We start from the raw sequence: 25,056 nt of genomic DNA, 5'->3' as shown, positions 1-25,056 counted from the left end.
AGACACAGACTCATATGCAGGCACTACAAAGGGAACAGAGACGTGGGAACAGGGCAGACACAAACACTGACTGAACACGGGGATATAGGAACTTAGGATACACATAGACGCGAACTAGACAAGGGGATGCAGGTGATAGGGGAGACAGAGCAACTAAAGAAGACAGAGACATAAACCATAAGACAGAACTTAAAGAAACCAAAAACTAGACAGTATAAATAATATCGTAAACTCAAAAACCCTGGGTCGACGACCCAGGCATCCTAACAGTACCCCCCCCTTAAGGGCTGGCTTCCAGACAGCCCAAACCAAAACATCAAAATAAAAAAAAAAAACAAAAACAACCCAACCAGGGTGGGCGGCGGGGGAAACAGGATGGAGGGCTCGAAACAAATGAAACACATTGAGCCAAAAACAAAAAAAGTGCAAACACTGGAGCCCGGAAAGCAACAGAACAAAAAACAGGCTCATGACAGGCGCAGGCAGCCAGGAAAAACAGTTCACAAAAAGTTCAGGGGGCCGGCCCAGAGGCTGACAGCACAATAGTCCAAACCCGGGCAGTTCAGGGGGGCGGCCCGGAGGCTGACGGCCCAAGAGCCCAGAAAACAGTTCAGGAGGCCGGCCAGGCGGGAGGCACCGGTGGCGACGGAGCAGATCAGGAGGCCGGCCGGGCGGGAGACACCGGCGGCGACCGAGCAGATCAGGAGGCCGGCCGGGCGGGAGGCACCGACGGCGACGTAGTTCAGGGGGCCGTCCATGACAGCAATGACGTCCAGTCATCGGCCGGACAGGACGTGCAGGCCGGACAGGACGAGCAGGACGAGCAGGCCGGACAGGACGAGCAGGAACAGACAGCATGGAGACCTCAGGAGCAGACGAAGCTGAACACTTGGAGGCCGGACCAGGCGGAGCTGCAGAGGCCGGACCAGGCGGAGCTGCAGCGGCCGGACCAGACGGAGCTGCAGACTCGGAGGCCGGACCAGGCGGTGGAGCCGGTGGTGGCTGAACGGCCCCCTCGGACCCTCCAGCGGAGACAGGAGGCTGAAGCGGTTCCTCGGACCCTCCAGCGGAGACAGGAGGCTGAAGCGGTTCCTCGGGCCCTCCAGCGGAGACAGGAGGCTGAAGCGGCTCCTCGGGCCCTCCAGCGGAGACAGGAGGCTGAAGCGGCTCCTCGGGCCCTCCAGCGGAGACAGGAGGCTGAAGCGGCTCCTCGGGCCCTCCAGCGGAGACAGGTGGCTGAACGGGCCCCTCGGGCCCTCCAGCGGAAACAGGTGGCTGAACTGGCCTCTCGGATCCTCCAGCAGGAAGAGACGGCTGAAGCGGTTCCTCGGAGCTTCCAGCGGAAACAGGTGGCCGAACGGGCCCCTCGGAGCCTCCAGCAGAGACAGGTGGCTGAACGGGCCCCCCCTCGGACCCTCCAGCGGCGACAGGAGGCTGAACGGGCCCTTCGGATCCTCCAGCAGGAAGAGACGGCTGAAGCGATTCCTCGGACCCTCCAGCGGAGACAGGCGGCTGAACGGGCTCCTCGGGCCCTCCAGCGGAGACAGACGGCTGTGCAGCTAAGTGACCCCGTGGCTGAGCAGCTGATGCAAAAAACATAGCCCCAGAATAAATAGTCCCATGGCCCGAAGAAAAAGAAAAAGTGTCCTTTCTGCTCACCACAGCTGGTTGTTTTGACATCCCGGGGTCCAGCTGTGGGGTGACACGCCGGTGGTGCGGCCGCCGCTTCCTCCTCGGTGATGGCTCCAATGGGCCGGGCAACTCCAAGTCCGGTGGGCTGGGCAGCACATCTTTCTCCGAGTTGGGTAGGTGAGCGGTAGCAACAGGGGGATGCAGATCAAGCTCATTAAGGAAAAACTCCTGTATGAGTGGGTGAAGTGAGTCCAAAAGCCAGGGGAGACCAGAAACCAGTCGCTGTAGCCGGTTCGCCACAGCACGCTGAAATTCCTCCCCAGAATGAATCAGCCACAGGTCACATAATTTATCCACTGAATAAATTATATCCTCCCTGAGCTCTTCAGACGGGGCGAGTACTGCTGGGTCCATGTTCTGGTCGCGATCTTCTGTTAGGTATGGCTGTGTGCAGACAGGAATTGGACCCAAGGTGCAGACTCCGGAGACAGAACTTAAACCAAAACAGCTTTAATGCTGAACTCAAACATAACATAACATAACTGGGGGAAAAAGGTCAAAAATAAACTAACACCGGCGGATTGACAAAACACACAGCAAAATAAACGGTAGATCGCGACACAGACACAGAGAAACACAGGGCTTAAATACACAGAGGGAGCAATCAGGGAATGGGTAACAGGAGGGAAACACAGCTGGGGCAAATCAGGCCTAACGAGACAAGGGGAAGCAAAACCAGACACATTAACATCAGACATGGACTTTCAAAGTAAAACAGGAAACACATAACACAGACTGAACAAAGACACAGACTCATATGCAGGCACTACAAAGGGAACAGAGACGTGGGAACAGGGCAGACACAAACACTGACTGAACACGGGGATATAGGAACTTAGGATACACATAGACGCGAACTAGACAAGGGGATGCAGGTGATAGGGGAGACAGAGCAACTAAAGAAGACAGAGACCTAAGCCATAAGACAGAACTTAAAGAAACCAAAAACTAGACAGTATAAATAATATCGTAAACTCAAAAACCCTGGGTCGACGACCCAGGCATCCTAACAGTTAGTTTTTACAATTTCTATTGTGAACAGTGTTATAGATTATTAATAGTCAACATTATGTTAAATTCAATTTGATAAAATGGTGTATAAAAACATGAATTATCTTTTCATTGCCTCAGGAGAAGGAGATGGAGAAACAGAAGTTGCTGTACCAGCAAGCCAGGTTACATTGTCGTGGAGCTTCTGAGATGGTCCTGCAAACTATCAGCGCCAGCAAAGGTAGGAAAGACATTCAAATATTAGAAAATATTTTAATGTAATAGAAAAATATATTAAAATCATAGAAATTTAAATATTAAGATTAATCTTTTGCTTTCTAATTTATTATGTTGTTGCTTTAGATGTGCCAGCAGTAAGTCAGAGTATTTGTGTTAGCTGAATACTCGGCAAAGATTCCCACATGCAGGGAACTGAGAAAGTAATCTTTTTCTTTCTGATTGATTTAGTGCTCATTTTCTTGAGACTGACGTGAAGAGAGTAGATGCTTAGTGTGTTTCACTCCTTTCTTCAAATGTGCATCATGCAGTGTTATTCTTTGGAGTCAGTACCATGCTTTTTCTTTTCTTTTGATTAATTTCAGGTGCCATAGGCTCCATGATTGCCCCTACACTGAAGTTAGGCATTGCTATTCTCAATGGAGGAAATGCCACTGTTCAGCAGGTACAGTAATTTCATTGCTTTCCCCCTGAAACTATTTACATGGGTTTTTTTTTTCTTGGCATTCACAAAATAGATCTGATATATACCTTCTGTGACATTCGCTATTTCTTCATTTTAAATAGGAGTTCAGGTTTTTATATAATAAAACAAATGATTACCATGGATTGAATAACTTAGGGAAGAAACTGTTTTATCAAAGATCTCAGTTTAAAGTAAACGAGTATCTAATGATACACCAGTCAGCCAAAACACTGTGACCTGTTGGTCCTCTGTGTCTGCCCTGCTGGATGTGTGATCTCTGATGGTGCCTTTTAATATGTGACCAGAAGGCAACAGATCCTGCAAGTTGTATGCATTCCCAGTGCTGACCATGGGCACCTTGAAAGCCTTTCCATTTCAGAGATCTAATCATGGTGATTTGGTTCCTGACAAGCTGGGGCAGGCCTTTACATCTACATACTTCTCCTGCATCCACCAATATGAACTATGAGTGTTTACCCGAGCTTACATTATACATATATATCTGTGAGTGGTCCTAATTTTTTTGCCTGTTTGTGCAAATTAAAATGATTTTTTTTTGGTCTCACTGCAGGACGTTAAATGGGTCTACAATAATGTTTAAACTAAGTGCCCTCGTGTCATTATTTGTCCTTATTAGAACATAGCCTTTTCAAATTTTGTCATCTTACTGCAGCAATGCTCACAGTAATAAATCTAATTATCCCTGTTTCAAATCAGATCGTCCATTTATCAGACCTTGTCTTTGATGCTTTTGTCTGATAGAAAATGCTGGATTATCTAAAAGAGAAGCGAGATGTGGGCTTCTTTCAGAGCATGGCTGGGCTCATGCAGTCATGCAGGTGAGTAAATGTAGAAAAATTAGATATCAAGTCAAATGTTATAAAGGCTGGCAGGTTTCAAATACTGATTGATTTAATTTAAAATAAAAAAGGCAAGAGTACAAGTGCTTTACTTGTGCTCTTTTTCTGTGTGGTTGTGCCTGCTTTTCTTCTGTTCAGTGTTTTGGATCTGAATGCTTTTGAGAGGCAGAACAAAGCAGAGGGATTAGGCATGGCCACGGACGAGAGCTCAGGTACTGTATTCAAATAGGCAAAAAAAAATCTATTACTATTAATCCATGTCACAGCAGAAGAGCCAGCTGTGAGATCGATGGCCTTGAACATACTCTGAATTTACAGTCAAAAGTGGCCTAATTTTCTGTTCTCTTCATTCTTTGAACATTCTCTTACTCGGTTTATGAACCTTAGACCTCTGCTTTTTTTTTTTTTTCCCCTCACCTTTTTCTGTCCATCTTTTTCCCAGGAGAAAAGGTGATGCCTGACAAAGACCTAACCTGTGACCTGTTCCGTTTCCTTCAGCTGCTCTGTGAAGGACACAACTCAGGTTAATTGCTTTCTGCTGTATCCAGTTACATTCTGTCAAAGAGTTCACAAAAATATATTGATATATTGAAGAAACATAGATGGAAATTACTGTAGTTTAACAGCAACTTATAACAGCTGTGTACTACATATATATTGTCCAATCCTAATGTATGCAAAGCTCACTTTTAACAATTTGTCCACTTTAATAATATTTTGCTTATGTGTTAGATTTCCAGAATTACTTGAGAACACAAACAGGCAACAACACCACTGTCAACATCATTATATCCACTGTAGACTATTTACTAAGGATACAGGTAGGCACGCTGTGATGAGTTTTCATTTGTAATGCTGTGTATTGGTGTTTCATTTAAGGCACATTTGTGGAGCCTAATGTTTTAGTGATTGATTGATTTAATTTCAAGTAGATGTGTCCAAAGATAAGGCAAAGTTAAATTAGCTGGAGTGCAATAGTAGAATTGGATTTGTTCTTTGTCTTTTTCAATAGTTTTGTCTCTAAAAGAACGTTTTAGTTGTGCTCATGAAATACAAACATTTTCCTCTGCTACACTGTAGGAGTCCATCAGTGACTTCTACTGGTACTACTCAGGTAAGGATGCGATTGATGCACAAGGTCAACACAACTTCTCCAAGGCCATTGAAGTGGCCAAACAGGTCTTCAACACTCTCACTGAGTACATACAGGTAAGTCTGTTTCCATTACATTCCATAGTGATTTTATTGCCCAGCTCTGTAGCCTTCATTAAACTTGAACTTGTTCCACAATGTAGTCTTTAAAATGTTTAATTAAGGATCCCAGCAGTCTGTTAATTTGGGGTTGTATATTTCAAATTCTTGTCATGCTGCAGAATTAATTTAGGACCAATCAAACTGCTTCGTAATAGCACTCTGTGATGGGTAAGATGTAAAGTGTCTAAATCTAGACACTCTACATAAATCCACAAGCCGGGGGCTTCTGCAAAGAGCTGTCTATTTCTCTATAAGTTCACTTTGCTTTTACTAGCAGCTCATATTATCAGAGTGTGCATGCAGGGTCCGTGTACTGGGAACCAGCAGAGTCTAGCTCATAGCCGTCTTTGGGACGCTGTTGTGGGATTCCTCCATGTCTTTGCGCACCTGCAGATGAAGCTCTCTCAGGTACAGTGTATTAATCCACTCACAGTGACCATGCATGTTTCCATTTAAAATTCAGAAGACATAAAATTGACAATGCTCTAGGTGATCATGTACTGCAGGGTTTCTACCCCCGCAGTCATCATTTTTAGTTCAGATTTATTTTTAATATAAAACTGTCCTCTGATAATGTGCCCACTCGTGCACAGTGTAATATGTGAAATCAGTAGTACAACTTATGAAAATTTAACTATGAATATATTTTCTGCACATACAGGATTCAAGGCAAATAGAGCTTCTAAAGGAGCTCATGGATTTACAGAAAGATATGGTTGTGTTTTTGCTTTCCATGTTAGAAGGTAAATATCTTCTGTTGTTTTGCAGTTTGTGATAGTAATAAGTTACCATTTATCATTAAGTAAGGACATTCCTGTGCCTCATGCAGGTAATGTTGTCAATGGAACTACTGGAAAGCAAATGGTGGATATGTTGGTGGAATCGTCAGGCAATGTGGAAATGATTCTCAAGTTTTTTGACATGTTCCTCAAACTTAAAGACCTCACCTCCTCAGAAGCCTTCAGAGAACATGATCCTGATCGTCAGGGAAGCATATCCAGGAAGGACTTCCAGAAAGCCATGGAAAACTGCAAGCATCTCTCGCAGGCTGAGATCCACTTCTTGCTTTCATGCATGGAGACTAATGATGGTGAAATTGTGAACTATGAGGCCTTTGTGGATCGCTTCCATGAGCCAGCAAAAGACATTGGCTTCAGCATCACCGTTCTCCTCACCAACTTGTCAGAACACATGCCCAACGATTCAAGACTAAAGACATTCTTGGAACTGGCAGAAAGTGTTTTGACTTACTTTCAGCCCAGTCTAGGACGCATAGAGGTCCTCGGCAGTGGGAAGCGCTTCGAACGCGTCTACTTTGAGATCAGCGAATATAGCCGTACACAGTGGGAGAAGCCACAGGTTAAGGAGTCGAAGAGGCAGTTCATTTTTGATGTTGTCAACGAGGGTGCAGAGAGAGAGAAAATGGAAATGTTTGTCAATTTCTGTGAGGACACCATTTTTGAGATGCAGCTTGCAGCTCAGATATCTGGCTCTAACACCGGAGAAAGAAATACTGGGAAACAAGTCGAGGATAAACGACGCCTGGGCAATCAGGGAATGTTTTTCATGATTCATTGGTGGCTATTTCTCTCAACTCTACTTTCTCTGACAAACCTAAAGACACTGATGAAGATGACCCTGAAGGATATCCTCATGTCGGCTGCTCTATTCGTCCGATTCATTTGTATGGCTCAGGTACGGTCCATTTATGTTTTATTTCACAGCATCTTATACGTGCTGTATATTGCTTTTGTGAGTGGTGGGCTCATAGAGGGAGCCAAAAGGATTAGGATATCTGACTTGCTTGGCGGTATCCTTGAACCAACTCTTGATGAGGTCACAGAGGTGCCAAGTGGTGTGGATCAGCCGAGGAGGTACTCTGCCAGTTTTTCGTCCCACAGAGAATTGAGGGAGATTGGGCAGATGGGAGCTGTGACCTCCCCCAGAGAGGTGGATGTACTGTCAAGCATTTTTGGCCTCAAACTAAAGAAAGAGGAAGGTCGATACAAACTTGTAGCACAAGACCTCACTGCCAGTCTGGATGACCTGTTCAGCACAAGTTCCAGGACCAGTGCTTCCTCTGATTTTGAGAAGCATCAGATAACGGTATGAAAATTACATTCAGAATGTTTTATTTAATGTTCGTGGCTCAGTACATTTTATTTTTCCCAAGGTTTTTCATCTGTGTGGACTTGTCCTAAGCTTCATTGATTTGTAATACTTTGATACTGTTTGAGCTTCATATTAAACTTTGATTCTTAATGAATTTTACAAGCAGCAAATTAAGGATCACACAACCACAGAGGATAAAAATGAAGACACAAAAATGAACACAGAGTGAGTCTCTTGCATGCTTTCTTATTTGGTTCTCAAAGAGGGATTTTCTTTAACTTCTCAATAACACTTTAAGTGTTACAGTCGCTAAAATGTGTGTTTAAAACCAATAAAAAATATTTTGCTAAATGACAGGCTGCTCCTTCTGGCTGCTCCCTTAACTCTCAAGGGGTTACAACAACAGATGGACCTGCATGTTTTATTTGATTTGATTCCCTGAGGCTGAATTTGTGTGTCCCTCTGGTCTAAAATCTTGGGTCTTATGCAAACATGCTGACCACTACACTGTTGAGCCACTGCCATTCAAATATAAAAACCACTGACTTTTCATGTGGGCTTAAAGCAAAGGTTAAGATCACATTTAACATCAAAAGTTTGAAATCTTCACAGGCAAAATTCTGCTTTCATCATCCCAGATATTGGTCAAAGTAAGGTTGTTTGACTTTCCCTCTGTTTGCGTATGGATTATTTGCAGAGAGAAGTCTGAGAAGAAAATTGGAAATGAGAAAGCAAAGGCAAGGGGGAGAGCCAAGAGATTCTCAAATAAGTTAAAAGAACCACAGAGCCAACAATCTGCCCTTTGGGAGACAATTGGCACTCATAACAAGAGCCTGCTGGTAATATGCACACACAGAGACACACATGGCTGTGAATGTATGAGTACAATGTAGATAAGGATGCATCCTTACACCCACGTCAGTTTTCCTCCACAGTCACATAAATATAAAGGCCACACACCTCAGATTTTTTTCTGTTTCTTTTTTCCAGAACTATTTTGCAAGGAACTTTTATAATCTGCGCTTGCTGGCTCTTTTTATCACCTTTGCAATCAATTTCGTCCTTCTGTTCTACAAGGTGGGAATGTGCTAATGAGACAAGTATTTTGTGCTGTTGTGTGTTTTGTCCATATTTTTTTTGCCCATTATTTGCTACTTCATGCTGTGAAGCCCAGGGAGTCAAACTGGGTAGTCTCGGTCGATGCTTTACTTTAACAACATTGAATTTCTTATATTAAAAAAGATGGTTTTTAATATTTTGTCAAAAAAAGTCAACTTTGTCTTAAGTATTATATATTTGGTCTACTGTCTACCCAAGGTAACACCGTTTCCTACCCTGAAAGAAGAGGAAGGAATGACCACATCTGTTTACGGTGAAGAACTGAACTCTGATGCTGACAACAACAGCGAGGGCATAGTGTATTTTGTACTTGAAGAAAACAGTGGATACATGGAGCCCTCTCTCAATTTCCTGGCTGTAGCACACACAATCATCTCCTTCTGTTGTATTATTGGTTATTACTGCCTCAAGGTATACCAGTTTAAGAACTTCTTTCACTTTATATAATCACTTTTTACCTGTCAAGAGCCATGAAGTAAATTATTAACTTGAATGTTTTGCTAGTGTATTACTGGTGTACTTATTCAAAGAATATAGTGACTATTGTAGTGCATTTGATTGAAAGGTACCATTAGTAATCTTCAAACGTGAGAAGGAAGTGGCACGAAGGCTGGAGTTTGATGGACTCTATGTGACAAAACAGCCTCCTGAGGAAGACATCAAAGGCCAATGGGACCGACTGGCAATTAACACCCCGTATGTTCATGACTTGTGTTTTAATATCATTTTTATTCATAAAGTAATGGAAAAATCAAATAACAGCCTGTTTTGTACTTCAAATCTAAGAAACCTGCTACTGACACCTAGTACTTGCTGGACTTTTCATTACGTAGGCTTGACTGACTTGGCTTTAAGCCAAATATCAAATCAGCCAATCACATGGCAACAGCCATGAGGACATGATCAATACGACTTGGTGAATTTCAAACTGAGCACCAGAATGAGGGACAAAGGTGATTTAAGTGGCATTGTTTTTGGTGGACTAGTCTGAGTATTTCAGAAAACTGCTAATCTACTGGGATTTTCCAACTGGGGTTTACAGAGAAAAGGGCAAATATCCAGTGAGCGACAGATCTTTGGGTGAAAATGCCATGTTGATGTCTAAGGTCAGGGGAATATGCCCACACTGCTTTGAGCTGATAGGAAGGCAACAATAACTCAAATAACTACTCAGTATCATGTCTGAAAGCACAATATGTCAAACCTTGAAGCAGATGGGCTAGAGTAGCAGACCACACTGGGTGACACTTTTATCAGCTAAAAACAGGAAACTGAGGATACAATAAACAGAGAGGCTCACCAAATTAGACGATAGGAGATTGGAAATATGTCGGCCGGTGCGATGAGTCTTGATTTCTGCTGCTAGATCTGAATGGTGGGGTCAGAATTTGGTGTAAACAACATAAAAGCATAGCTGCATCCGACCTTGTATCAAGGGTTCTGGTTGCTGATGGTGTAATGCTGTGACTGTAATTTTGCTGGCACCCTTTGGGGCCCTTATTATCAACATTATAATTTCCACACCACAGCCTACCTTAGTGTTGTTGTTGACCATATCTATCCCTTTATGACCACAGTGTGCCCATCTTCTGATGGCTGCTTCCAGCTCGATAATGTACAATGTCACAAAGTTAACATCTCCAGCTGGTGTCTTGAACATGACAATGAGTTCACTGTACTCAAATGGCCTCCATGGTCACCAAATGCCAATCCAATAGGATACCTCTGGGATATGGTGGAATGAAAGATTTGCATCATGCATGTGCAGCTGACAAATCTGTAGGAACTGCATGACCCTGTGCTGTCAATATAGTCCACAATCTCTAGGGAATGTTTCCAGCACCTGTAAATTAAAGCAGTTCTGAAGGCAGAATAGGGCCTAACATGTTTCTAGCAAGGTGTAACTAATGAGGTGGCTGGTGAGTGTATACATATTGAAGTGGCAGGCTGAAATTTTTCACTCAATGTTGCTTCAGTAAATGTTACAGTTTCCTCCCATATGAATGAGTCTCTTACTCTTTATGTTTTCAGATCATTTCCAAGCAATTACTGGGATAAATTTGTGAAGAGAAAGGTAAGGTCTGGTCTAAAAGTGCTTATGCATTTATATAATTATGTGCATATTCCATGTAGTTACATTGCATTAAGAAACATAATGACATTTACCGTTTCATCACAGGTGTCATTATTTCCCTGTAAAATACCAAAATGATTTTCTTGCCTCAATAGACAGTGCAACACCTTCAGCCTTCTCATTGATTATGTCTCTGTAGTTTAAAAAAGGAGATCATTGTCATTGTCTGCTTTAAGAAAGCCCTTTTTGGTCTTTCCCCCCCAATTTAGGAACACTTAATGTGACTCATAGAAATTCAACTTGTAATGCACTGGTAGGAAAGCTACTGGGGGCTTTACTAAGGGTTTGGGATTACCTCCTTTGGGATTAAAATAACTACTTTTGAGATTTACTAAAGAGACACATACACATTACTTTCTTGGCTGGCCTTAGGATTTTCCCTTTCTGAGTGCAGAATTTAGGGAGGACAGTATCTAAATCAATCATCCAAATGTGATTTACTAAGGTTTGCAGGTACTTACCCTGAATGACCAGTGTCCCATATTTTTCTGGTGCTTCTGCTTTTTCTTTTTTTGGTAGCGGAGCAGAACTGAATGTAGAGTGTAAGGAGGAGGAGAAGGATTAGTTGCCTAGTTCAAGAGGCCTGCAAGCCATAGATGTATTATCAGCAGCAAAGTCGAGTTTTATAGCGAGTATTTCATTTTGCTGTGTTTGGTTTTTAGTCACATTTATACACAGAAATATTATTGAAAACCTATCTTTGCTCAAAAGTATCCACACGGATCTCTGCAGCACTACCATCAGATCTCAAACATGTTAGACTTGTGTCTAAGTCTTAATGTTGTTAAGGTGTCAATGAATGCAGATCAACATTTTGAATACAGTATTTGTTTTTTGTACAGGCAGATTAGAGTCAGATGGCTTTATTTGATTTGAGTAAATGCCTGTAGCACGCAGGAAAAAAGACCCCACACATTCATGCATGTGCGGCAGTAACAGTAATTTCAATAGAAACAGATGTGTACACTTCATTAATGTACTGTGTTATTTTGGCGCTGCTAATTTGCTCCACTCTTATTGGCACATTCTTGCGATTGCAGCCTCACTTTATGCGGATGACTTATTAAATCTGGCCTTGTGTGCTGCATCAAACTACATTCACTGATCATTTTATCAGGGGAAGCAGTTATTTAAATATTTAAAGTCTTCAGTGTTTGGAACATGCTGCTGTTCCCCTCTCATTTGAAGTGATTTGTTAGGAACAGTGTTAGCAACAACTTTATTTCACTGTATCACTTGTGCTTTACACTTGAATGAGTATAGGTTTGCCATTTTGTTTTGGTGATATGGTTTCATAGACACATCCAGCTAGTATTTATGGTAGTACTCATCAGCTTCTGAAGGGATATTTGGAAGTATTGATTTTATTTCACAGCAGTACTGTATATTGCATTTTCCTGGCAGTGTATATTTGAACAAAAAAATAGATATGATGGGTTCTCACAGCGACTGCTGTGGCTCTCGGGTTTTGTTAAGTTGTAGTTTAATGTTTGGATTTCTGTTAGGCATTACTGATATTCTAATACTTATTCGCTTGGGTCTTGGTTTCATATCATGGTTTCAATATCATCCTATTAGGTTAAACTTAGTGGCTTAGTTCTTCTGATTCTTGTTTGACATTCCTGAGTTCTGGTTCTTGTCATGAGTTCTGTGCTGTTCTAGTGTTACTGCTGTTTTTGATTTGTGTTTTATTTGGTTTTGAGTTTATCCTTTGAGGGTTGTGTGCTAGTTTTGCTTCCTGTCTGTCTTCCCCTGACTCCCTGATTGTTTTCACTCTTCTCTCGGGAGTAGTCAGTCTTCTGTGTATATACAGCATAGAAATGTGTTCCATTTTGTCCTTGTTGAGTCGTTCTCTGTCTGCTACTCTCAGTGAGCTCCTTGTAATTTTTGTTTACCTATTGAAGTATGCATTTTTGGACTATGTAGTCTGCTACTAAAGCTTGCTTTTTGTTAAATTGTTCTGCACTGCAATGTGGCCCTTGCCTATACACTGCAAGTTTTATGATAGGCACCTGGTTGTAAGGCGTAATTAATAATTTATTAAGTAATTTTTGCACAAACACCTTCATTTAAAGAAGAAAATGTCAGGACTGGAAAGTAGTGTTTTGACTTTGAATTTCATTAAAGCACTTTGACTTTGGTTTTGGCTTTTTGCCACTTCATGGACAGTTGGTCTACATAAAATACACCTGGCACTCCCACATTGCATTTAATACCCTTGATTGCATCATTTTAAGAACTTGCAGTAAAATAGATGGTTAGAAGGTCTGTGATATTGCTTGCCAGACTTCAGAGTGCCTGGGTTTGTAATGGCAAATGGGCTTTATAATAAAGCTTGGCTCTTATTTTAATAGATTCAGTCACATAAAGTTGAAACTCATGTATTTGTCATGAGCCTAAGTCAATATTTTTAAACCAAGATGCAACGCCTGTGCATTCTATCAGGAAGGTAAATGGTAAAGTCTGCATCAACACAAATGTGTTGATTACTTTAAAACCAGTGTTTGTGCCAGTCATTCACACAACTGTCCAAACAAGCAAAACTAAACAAAAACACCCCCAAAACATTTGCAACACAAGTGTCTGACAATCTTTGTTTCGTTACACTTAGACTATGCAGAATTCAGTATTACTCCAAATACCATTTATCATTGTCTTGTGTAATTCATGTGACGATACACTGAAGAACACATTGCTTGCGTCACGATGCAAACATGTCTTCTTCCCTGTTCAGGTGATGGATAAGTACGGTGACTTTTATGGCTGCGAGAAGATAAGTGAACTCCTAGGTCTGGACAAGGCTGCTTTAGACCTTAATTCTGAAACAAAAACAAAGAAGAGGCTCAAGAGAGATGCTGCCTGGAGTGCTCTGTGAGTAGAGTTTGCAATTGTGCATTCTTAAAAAGATTCATGGGAAACATCTGAGGTCCAATGTGTCATTTATGTAGCTCTGCGTGTAATTTCAGACAAAATTATGGTGTAGTTTTTCGTTATTTATGACATTGCTATAGAAAGGTTTAATGCATGCAAGAACACAGTCTCATTTTCTATATTGTATATGCATTTTAATAAATACAAATAATTCTTTCCTGACAGGCCTCCATAATATGGATTAGGTAGGCAGCTGTACACAAAGAAGCTTGCAGTGATCGCAATAATGCAGCTACTTATCTGGAGGATAGCTAGTATACAGGCTGTCTGGGAATGACATAGAAAAATTTAAATATGAAATCGATACAGCCCATTTTCTAATGCATTTTACTGTGGAAGTGAATTGGACTACAAAATGGGTCTCTGGTGAAATACATTAACAGTCTGGGTTTATTTACTGTTATGTTTGGCTCTTGTGTGGGCCTTGTTAGTAAAATAACATTTCAGGCAAATGATTATTAATAGCCCGTGGCATTTTTAATAATGGTTCTGCGAACATTGTGTGCGTGTGTGTCTGTGTGTATATGTTATGTAACAGGTAAAAAAAGGTCCTAGAACATTATGCTGTACTTGAGGAAGAACATAATATTCTAAGAAAAAGCCCCATAACTGAGACTGTGTTTTTAAAAATATAAAAACACAGTAGGTCAAGGCTCTGATCTAAATCACTAACATTTTGACCTTGTTTAATTGTTCTTGTTATTGTCTATCAATTATTTTTTTTATTAATTAATCATATATTTTTTTTCAGATGCAACTCCATTGACATGAAGTATCAGGTCTGGAAACTAGGTGTAGTTTTCACTGACAATGTAAGTTGGATTGCATCTAATAGTTTATGACTTTTGCTCAGTTTGGTTATAAGCCAAAGAAAAGGTGTTACAGCCTGCAATTTATGTTAACTATTTGGTTAATGTTACCAGGCAGTGGTTGTAAAACGTATCCGATATTTTATGGCCTATTCCTCTTTTGTTAATCTGTCATTCTACCACGCTACGATTTGTTTTGATAAAATTGGGCGTACAGCAGAGGAGGAGATGTTAATATCCTTTTTATTCGACTTATCTAAAATACACATTTGTCTCTTTATCTGTCCTTGTAATCTATATTGGTTGTGTTTCTTATGTTTGGTTGTGCTCGTGTGTGCACTTACAGTCCTTCTTGTACTTGGCATGGTACATGACCATGTCGTTTCTGGGACATTATAACAACTTCTTCTTTGCTGCCCACCTTTTGGATATCGCTATGGGTTTCAAGACACTTCGTACCATCCTCTCCTCTGTCACACATAATGGCAAACAGGTGTGTGTTTGTGCATTTGCATATCTGCGTGGATCTGTCTTTAATTCTCTCTCCATCAGTTTCCATGTGTGTTCATGGGTGCAGCTACAATGCATCCGATGTTTGCTTTCACCTTGTGAGGTTATATTGAGTTGTGTATTAAAGAAGAAGTAGTGTATTAAAGCCCGTCTGCCTCTGTCTGTCATTTTCTAATTATGTATGTGTGCTTGTCAGTTGATCCTTACCGTGGGCCTCTTGGCTGTTGTGGTGTACCTCTACACCGTTGTAGCCTTCAACTTCTTCAGAAAGTTCTACAACAAAAGTGATGACAAGGACATCCAAGACATGAAGTGCAATGACATGCTTACTGTGAGTTTAATGTGCATATTGACACACACTCTCCCTCCACATATATCTGCCTCTTATCACCGTCGCTATCTTTTTGTGCTTATCTTTATAATGCAAACACAGCCACCCACCTCCTTTTCTACCTGCACAGTGAGAGAGGTAGAGGAAGGTTCTGACAGGGATCCCTATTGTTCAAATGAAAACAGCCTCATGTCTTATTCCATCAAGTTTTTTTTTCTATAAAATGATGGACACTTTGAGAGAAAACAGCCCCCGAAGCCTCAGCACAGCCCTTTGTTTGGCCACTCAAAATATTAACACCCCACTGCCTGCTCTATTCTAATATGGACTCCACTGTCACTCACATATGCAGGCGGATGGGAAGTAAAAGCATTTGAATGAAGCCCTGTTAATATAGGAGGTGAGGGATATTACGGTAAACCCTCAGTCTCACTCACCGTGCTGTTGTATCAATCGCTCTACAGTCATTGCCGTACCATTTTAAAGACGAGTACAATGAAAGCGTATGAATCCAAAGCAGAAGACTTGTATGGAAAAATCTTTGATATTTTGATTTTGTTCAAATTCCTTGCGGAAAATATTGTCCTTGGCAGTTAAAGCACAGTGTAGCCCTTGCTAGACAACTTGAATGTTAATCTGTCTTGCCTTATACTCCCCGAAGGGGAATACATGTCTGAGAAGATTGATGAGAAACAAAACTTGCACTATTGTTTAAAAATGTAGAAGTAATGGCAGTTTAATATTTTTTCTCCCCAATAGCAACAAACATGAATAGAGGGATGAAAATGCAGAGAATAAATTCTTTATTGAGCTTCAATATTAACAAGTATTCTTCAATATTTCACACCACTAGCAAAGTTAAAGGGAGGAATAAATTGAGGGAGAAGTGCTCTGATCCTCATACAGAATATTTATTTATTTATTTTAGTGTTACATGTTCCACATGTATGTGGGAGTGCGTGCAGGCGGTGGAATTGGCGATGAGATCGAGGATCCTGCTGGAGATGAGTTTGAGGTGGAACGGATTGTCTTTGATATTACGTTTTTCTTCTTTGTCATTGTCATCCTCCTGGCCATTATCCAGGGTAAGACACACACACGCACACAAACACACACACACGGTGAATTTGTTTTGCAACTTAAAATTAACTGGAAATAAAGAATTTATCATGCATCAACATGTACTGAAAAAGCTCATGATGTTGCTCTTAGGCTTGATAATTGATGCCTTTGGAGAGCTTCGTGACCAACAGGAACAGGTGAAGGAGGATATGGAGGTGAGATTTGACACTTTGTCTCACACATTCACAGTATATTTCTATTGGTGATAGCCCTGTTATTAAAAAAAACCCCACTTGTTATTAATATACGCATTATATTGCAGTAAGCAACCACAATTTCTTTTGTTTGTTTCCATATTTTGAGCAAAATCAATTTCCAACAATACATAATCCAGCATTGTGAGATATAAATGTCCTATAAAAGCTTTATATTGTCCTTTGCACCATGTTTATGTAGCAGCAGCTTCTGTGGCTAAGTTTGATACCAGGGTTTGGTACTATGAAGCGATTTCAACATGCCTAGAGTGTCTTTCTTTTACCTGGATTCACTTACCTTAACACCAGCAATCAGAATAAGTGGTCACACAAAGCTGGTTATTAACTCAGGTTTCCTCTCTTTGTGGCACTGGCAGCATCTCAAAAACATAGATGGATAAGTATTCTGGCAGCAGAGTTCCTGGTTTTTGGAAATGAGGATAAAGCAATAATATGGAAAAAATATCAAGAGGTTAAGCAAATAATACTGACGAAACATGACAGCTTCTGCACACAAAGCAGTGTGTGTGAGAGGAAAAGTGCTGCACAGTTGTTTAGTATTAGAAGTGCTGCATGAATGTGTGTATGCTTTTGGTGCTTTGGACAGGAAGACTGTAAAAGATCTAGTATATTAACAAAGTCTAGCCTATTTGAAGCCAGAAAGGAAAGTGGGGAAAAATGCCAACTGTGTAAGTTGACAGACTTATCAGTTTAATAGCTCTACAATTAGGACAAGTAATCTAGTATTTAATTTTTTTGTTTTACTTTTTGTTCTTTCAGCTGCATCCTTTAATGGTCTCAGAATAATGAATGTATGTATATATATATATATATATATATATATATATATATATATATATATATATATATATATATATATATATCAGAATTCAAATGTAGACTTTAGCATAAGGTTAAAACATACAAATCATGTTTTAAAGCATATAAAACAATATAGTAATATAATATTTATGAAACACAAAGGCTTCAGATGTTGCTGAAAAACTTTAGACCATCCTACTATCTGTGCATAGAAGTCTGAGAGATCAAGGATCCCTCAGGCCTCAAATCAGTTGTTTTCTGAAGACTCGATTGGTCAGTAGGTGGTGAAACAGCATTTCATAGTACAGAAAACTCTGGTTAATCCTGAAGTTACCTGGATAAGATGAAATCCTGTTTCATAGTACAGACTTCAGCTGTAACTTAAGTATGTGGGAGCAAACAAACTGCACACATACACACATACAATTACATAAAGGAAGTACATTCAGTTATGGGGCTTGTTTCACAGGAAACAAATGTACCATTAGCACTAATGAGAGGGTACCATTATCTCTTTCTCTTGAATGATTAGTGACTTGTCAGCACAGAAACTCTAGTCTGACAAAAACAAATTGTTGATTAAAAAATAATAAAGTATTCATAAAATATGCATTTGTTGTTTTCAGTCTTTCAGTCTTGTTTCTCTCATGTTTGAATGCTCATGTGCCCATACATAGAAGCTAGAAGGAGTAGAAAAACAAATGGAAATGCACTGTTTGTTATTTAAAGAATAGTTATTTGTTAGGGTTATTTTGCTGAACCCAGTGAACCAGGGAGCCAGGCTAAAACCCTCACTGGTATATCTATAAGGCTTTAACAAACCGTGAGAATCAGAACCTAAAAAAAGACATAAAGTTAGAAAGACAGTCTGACACTAGAAGGAAGCAAAAAAGCCCAAAGGTGCAGGAGAGGCAGCCAAGTAATCGAAAACTAGACCTTTGATTACCAGACTGAGGAAACAGGGTAGTACACTTAGTCTGACAAAACTGGTGAGCTACTGTCTGAAAAGGGTGTACTCATATAGTTGTTATTGTCATTAACATTTAAGTCAGCATCTGCCATTCCACATTAACAGAGAAAACAATAACAACATAAAATATAGTAAAGAGCTGTGGTTCAGCTGACTGCAAAACATTCAGAAGAAATTCAAGCAAAAATAAAATATTTTACAGATTGCTGAAGGCTGAATAGAGCAGATGCAAGCTGGGGCTGTGAAACTGTTAAAAATAGCGATACATTGTGTTAATTCGGTATAGGCTTGTGACAGTTTTTCCGACATCTTCGTCTAATGTGTTCTTGCTTTCTACTGTATATGTTATATTTGTCATTGTGTCACAAAATAAAAAACAGTGTCACAGATTTTACACCTGCTTTTCCAGATGTTGTATTATAGGGGTATTAAGCTCTGCTGCTCTCAGCAATGATAAATCAGGTTGAGCTCCATTCCACCATTATTTGCCATAAATAGAAATGACCTAAAATGCATTAAACTCAAAACACACATTTCGTTATTGCTTCTTTTCAATCACTGTCACAGCACAAACAGGTTCTTTGGTTTTCCCAAAGCATCTTTCTTTTTTTTTTTAAACACTTTGTCTTTGTGACATTCAAACCCCCAAACAAGCCAAAAATTGGTATGTGTCGATGATTGGGTCCCCTGACACAAATGAAACAATATAGTGTACGCATTTAAGTAACGAGAGGACTGCTATTATATATCAAGAAAGCCACTGGCTTAGCAGATGGCAGAACACAGAAGACCTTACTCATCAGGCCAGGACTCTGCTGTCTGTTTACACCTAAAGACTGGTGACCGCTTTTTCAGTTACAAGGATGTACACATCCTGGACAGGGAGGAACGCATGGTTTGAGTGGGGAGTCAAGGAGGGCATTTATGTGAAAACCCTAAGACTACATCTTCTAATGCTGTGATTGCGACCATTTCCCAACTCTTTGTGTGTTCAGCTGCTCATGGCTCATTTGAGTTTTAATCATTATACAACTGTCCTCTTTACAAGGCTGGGAAAGCTACGGTCAGATGATCAGAATCAACTTTCAGTATCCCCGAAGTGTTGCACAGTGGCTTGCAAAAGGAATATTAGGTTTCTCTTCTTACTTGTATTTTCCTTATGTGGGTGTCCTCTCAGTGCATTTGTTTAAGAAAAAAAAGGTGTCAGATTGTTGTGCTAGCAGGCTAAATACCACATTTGAATCACAGAGCACTAAAACAACGGGCTTCTGGTCTTTCTAATTTAGTCTGGGGAACATCATGTTTGTCCAAATCTGTTTCATGAACCATTGCATTTTACTTTCTCTTCCTGCAGACCAAATGTTTTATATGTGGAATGGGAAGTGAATACTTTGATACGGTTCCTCATGGCTTTGAGACTCACACGCTTCAGGAGCACAACCTGGCCAACTATCTGTGAGTTCATCAAAGCGCTGGTTTTATGCCTGGGTTTGATATCAACTCGACCTAATTTTAGAAATATTAAAACTAAGTTCTTACGCATTGGTCATGTTTACATTTGTAAGTTTTATGCATGCTTTGTCACCACTGAACAGTTATAAAATGCAAACATTATAAATCTAATTAACACACTTGGCTGTGTATCTGTATGTCTCCATAAATCATTGCTATAAGTTCATCTCCTTTCTCAAGTTTAGCTCTCAGTATAAAACTTTGTTTACCACAGCTTGCAATTCAGATTCAAACCATTGTCTTTAAGTTCTATTTTTCACTTATACTCAATGGCCACTTTGTTAGGTATACCTGTTCAACTGCTTGTTAATGCAAATAACTAATCAGCCAATGACATTCCAGCAACTCAGTGAATTTGGGCACGCAGACATGGTCGCAATGACTTGCTGAAGGTAAAACTGAGCATCGCAATGGAGAAAAAAGATGATTTTCAGTAAATTATTTTCTGGTTCTGCCGTTAGAGCCAGACAGGCTGGCCTGGGTTTTCCACACAACCACACAGATGGCATGATCAGAATTTGGCATTAACAGCATTAGATACGTATACATCCTACCTCATAACAATGTATCAGGCTGGTGATGGTGGTGTTGTAATGGTATGAGCAATATTTTCTTAGTATCATCTGAACATAATTTAAACATCCCAGCCTATTTGAGTTTTGTTGACCACAGCCATCCCTTTATAACCACAGTGTACATTTTCTGATGGCTGATTAGAGCAAGTTCATGCACCATGTCACACATTTCAAATAATCTCAGACAGGTTTCCTCACTGTAGCTCCACAGTCCCCATATCTCCATTAGAGTACCAATGAGATGTGGTGGAAGAGGAGATTTGAATTACTAATGTACAGCTGAAAAATCTGCAGCAACAGATTAGACCAACATTTCTGAGGATTGTTTCCAGCACCTTGTTAAACCCATGCCATGAAAAAGGCAAAAAGGATTCAACCTGGTGCTAGCAAAATATATGTAATAAAGTGGTCTGTGAGTGTCTCTGTGCTTTGTTAATCATTTTATTGTGATATGTGTAATGACAGTCCAGTAAGAATCAAAACACCTCCTAACCTAAAAATACATGCATTTGACCAAACTCTGTATCCACCAAGAACACAGTTTATCTGTATATTATAAGACACCTATGTAAAGCTGTATGTATTACATTAAGAAAGCCATAGTCATTTACATACACAGACTGCTAATTGAAATGCTCAAGAGTACCACAATAAGTACAATAGGATGAAACGCTAATAAAAATAAGAAAATGTGTGTAATAGAAGGTATTAAAGGCAGAAAACAATAACCCCACTCAAGCTTATTAAGTTGTCATGGTTAGAAAATGATTATCATTTTGTCTTTTTCACTGCTTTTCAGCATAACATGAAGGAACCTTTTCTGCTAGAAGTAAAAATGGTTACTTTGAAGGTGTCATTGCATTGTACATTGTTGCCATGTCAATAATTGCCTGTGGCAAGCGCTTTTGAGACTGATTAGTATGGATCTAGCAGGATGTGTTTGCATCCCCTGATTGATGGACTCTTCTTTGCTCATGAATATGTATGTACAGTCGTGCCTCATTTGACATTTTTGGCTCACCTGATAAAGGTCTATAGGCTGTAGCATCATTACTCATAATTTAATAAACCAAAGGATCATTAGATTTCATTATTTCTTGCTTGTCAATCATCAAATAATTGCAAGTATTAAAGGTAATTTTAACCTGATTGTCAGGTTGACATTGCTGGTTATATTTCTGCATTTGAAATCCAATTTACATTCGTAATCATCATAATCCTTCTACTTGACTACTACATGAACAGCTTGTTAATTTAAGTTTTCACAGAACCAAATGAAATCATTGGTGGTTTGAAAGATTTGAAACTTGTTGCATAACTCCCCCTTCTGTGTCTTTGCAGATTTTTTCTGATGTACCTTATTAACAAGGATGAGACGGAACACACGGGGCAGGTATAATTGTCGTCTTTTTATAGCATGATCAAACCAAAGAACTAGATGTGCACTTTTAAATTTCCTAAACAATTACACTATTTTGACAAGATCAAATCCCAAAGTATAGCTTTCCAAAAATACTCCCTTCGTGTCTCAGTGACCTGTTATTTCACACATTTACCATGATAATGACAGAGCTGTGGTGTAACCTTTTCAACTAGGACAGAATATGCATTCACACTGTCTCTCAAAAGCCTTATCACTCCTGGCACGCATATTTTATAACAATATACATGCTAGATATTGCCATTATGAATACATCTCCACTTAAGCACAAAACATTGTGCAATTAGTGGCATGTTTTAAAAAGGTAAATCTTTACAGTTTCATGGCACAATTGCTCACAGTCAAAGAAAACTACATTGATTTAATCCACCTGAAACATTTTGAACTTGGGGCATTTCAAATCAAATGGGTTCTGGGACTTATTCCTAGATATACTGGGTATATTCTTTCAGCATATTGTTCTTCTCAGATATTGCTTGAAAGAGGAGCTGCTTGGTGGAAAAATATTTCTTTCTCGTAGGCTATGTCCTCTAAGAGCTGTCACTATTGATTAGAAATCCTGGCACATGCGCAGTCTTGAAGATTTTCTTTTACACCCTTGTTTTCCACACCGACCCCTTTAGCACTGTCTCTACCATGCACATGACTTTCAGCCTTGCTCTGATTTTCTTCATCTACTTGTCTGCTAAAGAATGCAAGTGGAAACTTCTTGCTCCCAATGGCCATTACAGTCACCTAGTCAAAAAAAGTGAAAGGTTTTAGACTTGTCTGCGCACATAACAAAATAAACACTCCAGGATGCCAGTAGTCTTGCATCCTAATGTGCGCTAGATTTTACCATAAAAGACGAACTTTCTTCTTGTTACCTATTCAGCCATTTTCCTGAGTGTGCACATGAACTTAACAACCATGAAATCAAAGCTTACCCCAGCCAGGGTGAAAGTACTTAAAATGGAGAAACTAGTAGTCATCCTGGTGGCCCCAGAATGTGAAAACATGGTTCTTAATCATGATGCAGCTGCTGGTAGAGGAGCTGTGGCAGCTTTGGCATAAAGATGAAGTGTTGCAGCTGGACCATACAATCCTCCATTCCCCAGTGATAACCAAGGGTTATGCATGGCCCCTGAACGGGAATGCCTGGTCCCCCAATCCCCTTGTGGTATGTACTATTTAAGGAGCAGAAGCTCCTACAGCCTGTTGTACAGTTGAACAGGCTACATTTCAGTCCCAGTACATGGAAAACTCCCTAATAACCTTACCTCATGCCCTCTCTCTCATTGAGTCACAAAGGCTTCAAAGAGAGGTTTTTTTTTCCACATCCTTTGTTTTAGGGCTTTTAGATATGAGTCATGTGACTCAAACCTGTCACGTTTCCATGGATTACTGACATGCACATGATTGAGGCAGTAAGTGAGGAAATGAATCTTTATTTGACAGCAATCTATAGGCTTATCTGATAAGTTAACAAAGTGTTTATGTTTTATTTTTTAGTTTAATCAATTCAATTACATAATATGTCTTCAGGACCATCTATATCCATCTAGTCATTAAAAACCCAGGTGTTAAATGATCTAGTAAAACTCCCATTGGAGCTGATAGCTGAAATGTCTCTTAAGGTAATTTCTCTTAAGATAGCACTTCTCCTCCCCTGACTTCTGCACACAAAAAAAATGTGTTCCTCAATTTCACCATCTTGCGCTACTAACAAGGAAGATGAGAGCGTGCCTACTTTACATCCATGGGCACAAAGGCAGAAGAAAATGTCGAGGAATTCCCCCAAGTAAGGTGATAAACCCAACAGTGACAGCTCTTACTGTACATGGCTGTCTGTGCTCATAGATGGAGCATGTATCTATTTCTCTGGCATGGTACAAGCAAACATAAAAGAAATGGAGCCTGCTAACTTCATTTTATTTTTCTAATTAGCTCACTGTCAAAGAATGTGTTCATGATGAAATTAATGACTTTTTGATAAATTGCTACTCTGTTGACCTTGCCAGGAATCTTATGTGTGGAAAATGTACCAGGAGCGTTGCTGGGAATTCTTTCCTGTGGGAGACTGTTTCCGTAAGCAATATGAGGATCAACTGGTATGAAATAACCTGAGAGGTCTAAAGCCTCCCTAGTGTCACAAGACAAAATCTGTCTCGATTTATGCCTTTGGAGTTGCTAATTTGCCTTCAGTTCTCTGTGTGTTTCTATAGTATTAATTTTAGATTTTGGCATTTTCTTTCTCTCACAATCAAGTATTTCATTTATTTTACAAAATTAATTGGAACCAAAAGATTGAGAACCACTTGTTTATGTTCTCATACAACATTAGTGTGTGATGCATGTATTAGCAGTCCTGTGGGAGGAAGCTATTCATTTGAGTGGTTTGTTAAGACTGCAGCAGCATCTGTAGTAATAAGGCTTTTTCTGTTTCATAAATCATTATCTGTCACAGTCAAAGCTGGCAATCGAAATTCAGTTTGAGGCATTTTTTTTCTTGCTGGATGTGTGTCATGTTTTCTAAATAAATGGATTTGTTTTTCTAATCAGAGCCTCCCATTCCTTCCTCCTGTGACATCCATATAAACACTCTCCCTCTGGCATTTGCTCTTTTTACTCTCCTCTGTTTCTTGTGGCTCTCTTGTCTTGTCTGTTGTGCTCATCTCTCCAGGATCCTTACCCTTCGCTCTTTGCTGTTCCCCCCTCCCGCGTTCCTTCTGTTCCCCTGCAATTCCTTGTATCGAGCTCTTTCCCACCATCATTGTCAGCTGTGGTGTAGCACGCTAGCAGATCTCTCGCCATTCAGGTCAAAACAATATTTCTGATACCCGTCTCTGATGGCCGAAAAGTCCTGAGGGAGTTCGTGGGTATAACTCAATGACTAAAAGAGTGTGCTGAGTTTTGTTAAACTGTTAAATCATGCTGAGGTTAACAACAGGATGACAGGAGTTGGAGTGCCACCTACAGATATTGTCCTCATTATG

General features: G+C 40.1%; 1 protein-coding gene across 1 annotated transcript in view; it reads left to right on the top strand.

Moving 5' to 3' along the window:
• ryr2b (ryanodine receptor 2b (cardiac)) overlaps positions 1-24,851 on the top strand; it is a 76,899-nt gene extending 52,048 nt beyond the window's left edge. The window contains exons 80-105 of the mRNA XM_026189897.1: positions 2,824-2,923; positions 3,285-3,364; positions 4,148-4,224; positions 4,384-4,457; positions 4,688-4,768; positions 4,978-5,066; positions 5,326-5,454; positions 5,803-5,907; positions 6,161-6,242; positions 6,329-7,605; positions 7,775-7,836; positions 8,309-8,450; positions 8,602-8,688; positions 8,929-9,141; positions 9,296-9,426; positions 10,762-10,804; positions 13,599-13,735; positions 14,547-14,607; positions 14,951-15,097; positions 15,311-15,445; positions 16,374-16,530; positions 16,658-16,722; positions 19,908-20,008; positions 21,982-22,033; positions 24,082-24,171; positions 24,744-24,851. Of these exons, the coding sequence (XP_026045682.1) occupies positions 2,824-2,923; positions 3,285-3,364; positions 4,148-4,224; positions 4,384-4,457; positions 4,688-4,768; positions 4,978-5,066; positions 5,326-5,454; positions 5,803-5,907; positions 6,161-6,242; positions 6,329-7,605; positions 7,775-7,836; positions 8,309-8,450; positions 8,602-8,688; positions 8,929-9,141; positions 9,296-9,426; positions 10,762-10,804; positions 13,599-13,735; positions 14,547-14,607; positions 14,951-15,097; positions 15,311-15,445; positions 16,374-16,530; positions 16,658-16,722; positions 19,908-20,008; positions 21,982-22,033; positions 24,082-24,171; positions 24,744-24,851 (3,825 nt within the window). The remainder of the gene's footprint in view (positions 1-2,823; positions 2,924-3,284; positions 3,365-4,147; positions 4,225-4,383; positions 4,458-4,687; positions 4,769-4,977; positions 5,067-5,325; positions 5,455-5,802; positions 5,908-6,160; positions 6,243-6,328; positions 7,606-7,774; positions 7,837-8,308; positions 8,451-8,601; positions 8,689-8,928; positions 9,142-9,295; positions 9,427-10,761; positions 10,805-13,598; positions 13,736-14,546; positions 14,608-14,950; positions 15,098-15,310; positions 15,446-16,373; positions 16,531-16,657; positions 16,723-19,907; positions 20,009-21,981; positions 22,034-24,081; positions 24,172-24,743) is intronic.
• The last annotated feature ends 205 nt before the right edge of the window (positions 24,852-25,056 follow it).

This window comes from Astatotilapia calliptera, chromosome 13, assembly GCF_900246225.1.
Source record: "Astatotilapia calliptera chromosome 13, fAstCal1.2, whole genome shotgun sequence".
Lineage (NCBI taxonomy): Eukaryota > Metazoa > Chordata > Actinopteri > Cichliformes > Cichlidae > Astatotilapia > Astatotilapia calliptera.
This window is presented reverse-complemented; position numbering and strand designations above follow the sequence as displayed.